The following is a 4,053-nucleotide window of genomic DNA, read 5'->3' on the forward strand; positions in this document are numbered from 1 at the left end:
GCTCTAAATCCAGGTTAGCGGTGTTGGGGAAAGGGTCAGCAAGAGGCCCTAGTTGGAGTCTTTGATCTAAACCACTGTCTAGAATAAGACAAGTCACTGCCCCATAAATAAAATAGGGAACTGGACCAATGATTTCTTAAGAGCTTTCCAGCTCTTACTTTCCAAGTGGGTTTACCTGACTTGCCCTCAGGACTCAGTCTTCTCTGCCTTTGAGCACAGTGTCACAATCTTTCAGCCCAAACTAGAGGAGAGGCCCAGATCCCCAGAAAGTATCATCCCTTTCCTTGGAGTGAGCCTCCCCCCCACCCCAGCCGCACCCCAGAGGCTGTGGTCCTCCCTTCTGCACAATCCAGTTACTTAGCTGAGGCTTTTTGAGGGTACTTTTTTTTTTTATTGGCTCAAATCTCATTCACCAGTCTCTAAATAATCTCATGTACAAAATATAGACTTCCCCCCCTGCTGTGAAATCTTATCAATAAATACAAACGTGTAAAGGAGGGGAGGGGGGTATATAATTTACCATACCAAAATTCATTTCAAAAGGTATCATATAATTTACAAACTGATTTTTTCTTCTCTCTTCTTCTTTTTCTTTTCTTTTCTTTTTTCTTTCTTTCTTTCTTTCTTCCTTCCTTCCTTCCTTCCTTCCTTCCTTCCTTCCTTCCTTTCTTTTTTTTAAGACAGGGGAGCTTCAGTCGCAGGGAAGCGGGAGAGACATTCCTGAGCCAGGCGGTCTCTGCCGCAGTTCACAGCCTGGTCTCCCTCCCCCGGGAGGCCAATGGCTCTGAAAAGTGCACCGAGAGAAGGCGGAGGATCGCCTTCGTGGATTAAGGCAGCGGACCGGCCAGAAACCAGGGCTTAATACGGAGAGGGTCAGCGGCGTCTTTCCAGAAGAGACGCTGGGCGAGGAGAGCAAACCGGAGGAGATCAAATACTGGATTAAGTCACCTTGGTTGGAAGGTTGGTAAGAGACAGACTGGCACACTTGAGGGAGGGTAGGATGGCTGGAGACAGTGTCTCCGGCTGCGCAGTGCTACCATTGTCGTCGTCTTTGCGGGAGACTTGGGGTGGTCGCAGGGAGGGGAACGCTCGAAGCCTGCAACGCCCACCTGCTTGCGCAGCAACCTGAGTGCGGTGGTCTGAAGTTAGCGCGACGCAGAGGACGGGGGATTGAATCCAGCCTGTCACCCTCGTAGGCGCCTGGGCTCATCGGGTGTCAGCGAGCCAGAGACCGGAAGGGCAAGTTCGCATGAGGGCCCCCGTAACCGCCCCCTCCCTCTCTCCCGAGCACGCACCGCCCAGAGACCCGCGGGCCCCTTCATAGAAAGTCTGAGAAAGCTAGGGCGCCGGGGCGCAGACCGGTAGGGGAGGCAGGCATCTGCAGCCCCGGACGCTCCTCCAGCGAGGCGGCGGGGCTCAGGCTGCCCGCCTGGGAGACCGGAGAGTAGAGGGAGCCCCATTCTCCCGGGGAGCCGCCGTCCTGGCTGCCCAGCTCTTCGCAGGGCGGCGCGGGCGGCTCCAGCCCGTAGAGGTTGTGGTCTGCTATGCGCAGCGCCTGCGTCAGCGCCCAGATGTAGTTGTGCGCGAAGCGTAGCGTCTCGATCTTGGTGAGCTTGGCATCGTCGGGAAAGGTGGGCAGGACGCCGCGAAGCGCGTCCAGCGCGGAGTTGAGGTTGTGCATCCGATTGCGCTCGCGGTCGTTGGCCTTCTTGCGCCGGCTCCGCCGCTGCTTGCTCAGAGCCAACTCGCTCTTGGGCCGGCTGCGCCCCCCGCGCCTCGGCCGGAGCTTCCTCGAGGCGCCTCGGCAGCCGCCCCCTTCCTCCTCCGCGCAGCCCCCCTGCACGCGAGCCGGGCTGGGCGGAGCGGACGCAACGCAGGTCACTTCGGCGTCCGAGGCGCCCTGGAAGGGCTGTTCTGTCTCGTGGGTCGCTTGGACAGCTGGCACACCCGAGGGATGAGGCGCCATCCTGAGGCTGGGGTGAGAGGTCCGGGTGAGCGTGGGTGGGCCACCCGCGCGCAATTCCCGGCCCCCGGGTCAAGTGAGGGGGGGGGGGGGAATGACGAGAAAGAGCCACCCCTCCGCTCCCGCCGGATCACAGGACCCCTTTCCCCCCTCCACCCGTCGCTCTGTGACCTCCAGGTGTTACCTTGTTCCCGCGCGCAAAAGGGTAGAAGCGGCGAGCAACGAGGGCAATGGGGAGCTTCGCTGGCCTTTTCGTCTGTTAAGTCCAGCCAGGATGCAGGAGCCGCAGCCTGGAAGTTTCCCCAGCCCAAGAGAAGCGAAGAGCCAAGGGGGTCCCGGGCCACTGTTGCTGTCTTTGGCGCGGCTGCGAGACCATTCGGATTTTTTTCTGAGCCTCAAGTCGTGTGCCCCTTGGCACGCTTTATCTGCTCGGCCCGGGCCAGGAGCGTGCCTGCCCCGTTGCTGCCCGAGCCGCCGGCCAATCAGCGCCGGGGCCAGGGGGCCGCGCCACGCGAGCCCGCTCCTCCCCCGCGGGGCACAGCTGGATTCCGGACAAAGGGCCCGGGTCGGGGGAGGGGAGCGCCGCTCTGTTTGCTTTCTCCCCGCGGGCTCGGTCCCAGCAACTCTCGGTTCCTCAAAGAGCCTCGCCCGGGGAGAGGAGCCTCGTCTGGCTCGCGTCTGGCCGCCCCAGACCGCTTTGCTCGTATTCAGTTTTTCCTTGGCATCTGTCCAGCCCCTCCTTTGGTACCTCGAAGAGGGCTTTGGGAAGCCCACGGGGACATTTAGGCTCAGAGAAGGAGGTGGCTTGCCCCAAATCACGCGGCGAGACATGGGACCAGGTGCAAGGTGCCCTGACTACCAGCTTGGAGGAGCGTCCACGAACTCCCGAAGCCACCTTGCTCTTCTGCGCTCCGGGTCAGGCTAGGAAACACACATGGAGCGATGTTTCAGGGACCCTCTCCATTCTGGAAGGAGGGGCGGGGCGACCACAGAGACAGATCCTGCCTAGGTCCCTGCCACGTAGAGACCTTCCCTGGAGGTGAGGAGCCCCCCTACCTCCCACCACAGTGCTCTGAGACGAGGCTCCACACTCCTCAGAGGGAGGCGCTTAGAACCTCTCCTCCCCATCCATCCCCCATCAGGAACCTAAGACGTTTCCATCTTGTCCCAGAGGCGGAGGGTGGTTATGGTGGGACCTCCAGGGGACATTCGACCACTACCAATCGCGGACAGTCCCCTAGCATTCGGGCCAGGGGCTCTGGGGAAGAGCTCAGGTGAGAAGGGGTCCGGAGAGGGCCGGGAGTTTGCAGCAAGGCTTTGTCTTTTAAATGCCCGTGGTGCGCTGGCGCTTCGAGACACAGACGACTTCTTTCTTCCCTTCGTCCCCCTGTCCAATCACAGCCAGGGGCTGCCAGCACTATCCAGCCGGGTGTGAGGCGGGGGCGTCCTGCCCTGAGCACCGCTCAGGGACTCCGCGGGCCCCTGTTAGCGCCGGCTGGAAATCTTTCCAAAGTCAGCCCGAACACATCATCCCTCTTTTCTTCCCTGCCCTTCCCTTTTGTCCCCGCCTCGGACACCCCGTGGTCTTCTGCTTCCGGTCACTCTGGGTGAGGGGTCGCGGCTTCCGCTCCTCTCTCTTGACCGCGACGTGTCCGGTGGGGGCAGAGGCGGGGGGGGGGGGGAAGCCGAGGGTGGGAAGACTGGGGCCCCGGTTACGTCTCCGCAGGCTGAGAAAGCTGTGCTTCCTAGCAGGTCCAGTGCCTCCCGGAAGCTGGAGGAGGGGGGCTGGACCCGGCTGGGAAACCGGGGGGATGGGGTGAAGGGAGGAGGTAGGTCTGCGTATCTGCCCCAGTGACCGTCTCTCCACACCCGCCCAGGCTGCTTCGGGGGCGCAGTTACCTCCCAAGGCAGAAGAGGATGGATATGCTTGGGCGCCAGGGAGAGAGGGCTCTAGGACTGGACGGGGGTGGGGGCGCTGTCCTTCCGATCTCAGCCGGTGCGCCGTTAGCAGAGGTTCCTTCCCTTTCTGCTTTTGCTCCCGAGGAGCAAAGGGAAGAGACTCCTGGATTGCATTTTGCTGCTGCTCCTCC

General features: G+C 61.2%; 1 protein-coding gene across 1 annotated transcript; it reads right to left on the minus strand.

Moving 5' to 3' along the window:
* Positions 1–510: 510 nt before the first annotated feature.
* Positions 511–1,966, minus strand: NEUROG3 (neurogenin 3). Its single transcript, XM_004001305.2, has one exon. The coding sequence runs from the start codon at positions 1,964–1,966 to the stop codon at positions 1,319–1,321; it is 648 nt and encodes a 215-aa protein (XP_004001354.1). The 3' UTR covers positions 511–1,318.
* Positions 1,967–4,053: the final 2,087 nt, after the last annotated feature.

This window comes from Felis catus, chromosome D2, assembly GCF_018350175.1.
Source record: "Felis catus isolate Fca126 chromosome D2, F.catus_Fca126_mat1.0, whole genome shotgun sequence".
Taxonomy (NCBI): Eukaryota; Metazoa; Chordata; class Mammalia; order Carnivora; family Felidae; genus Felis; species Felis catus.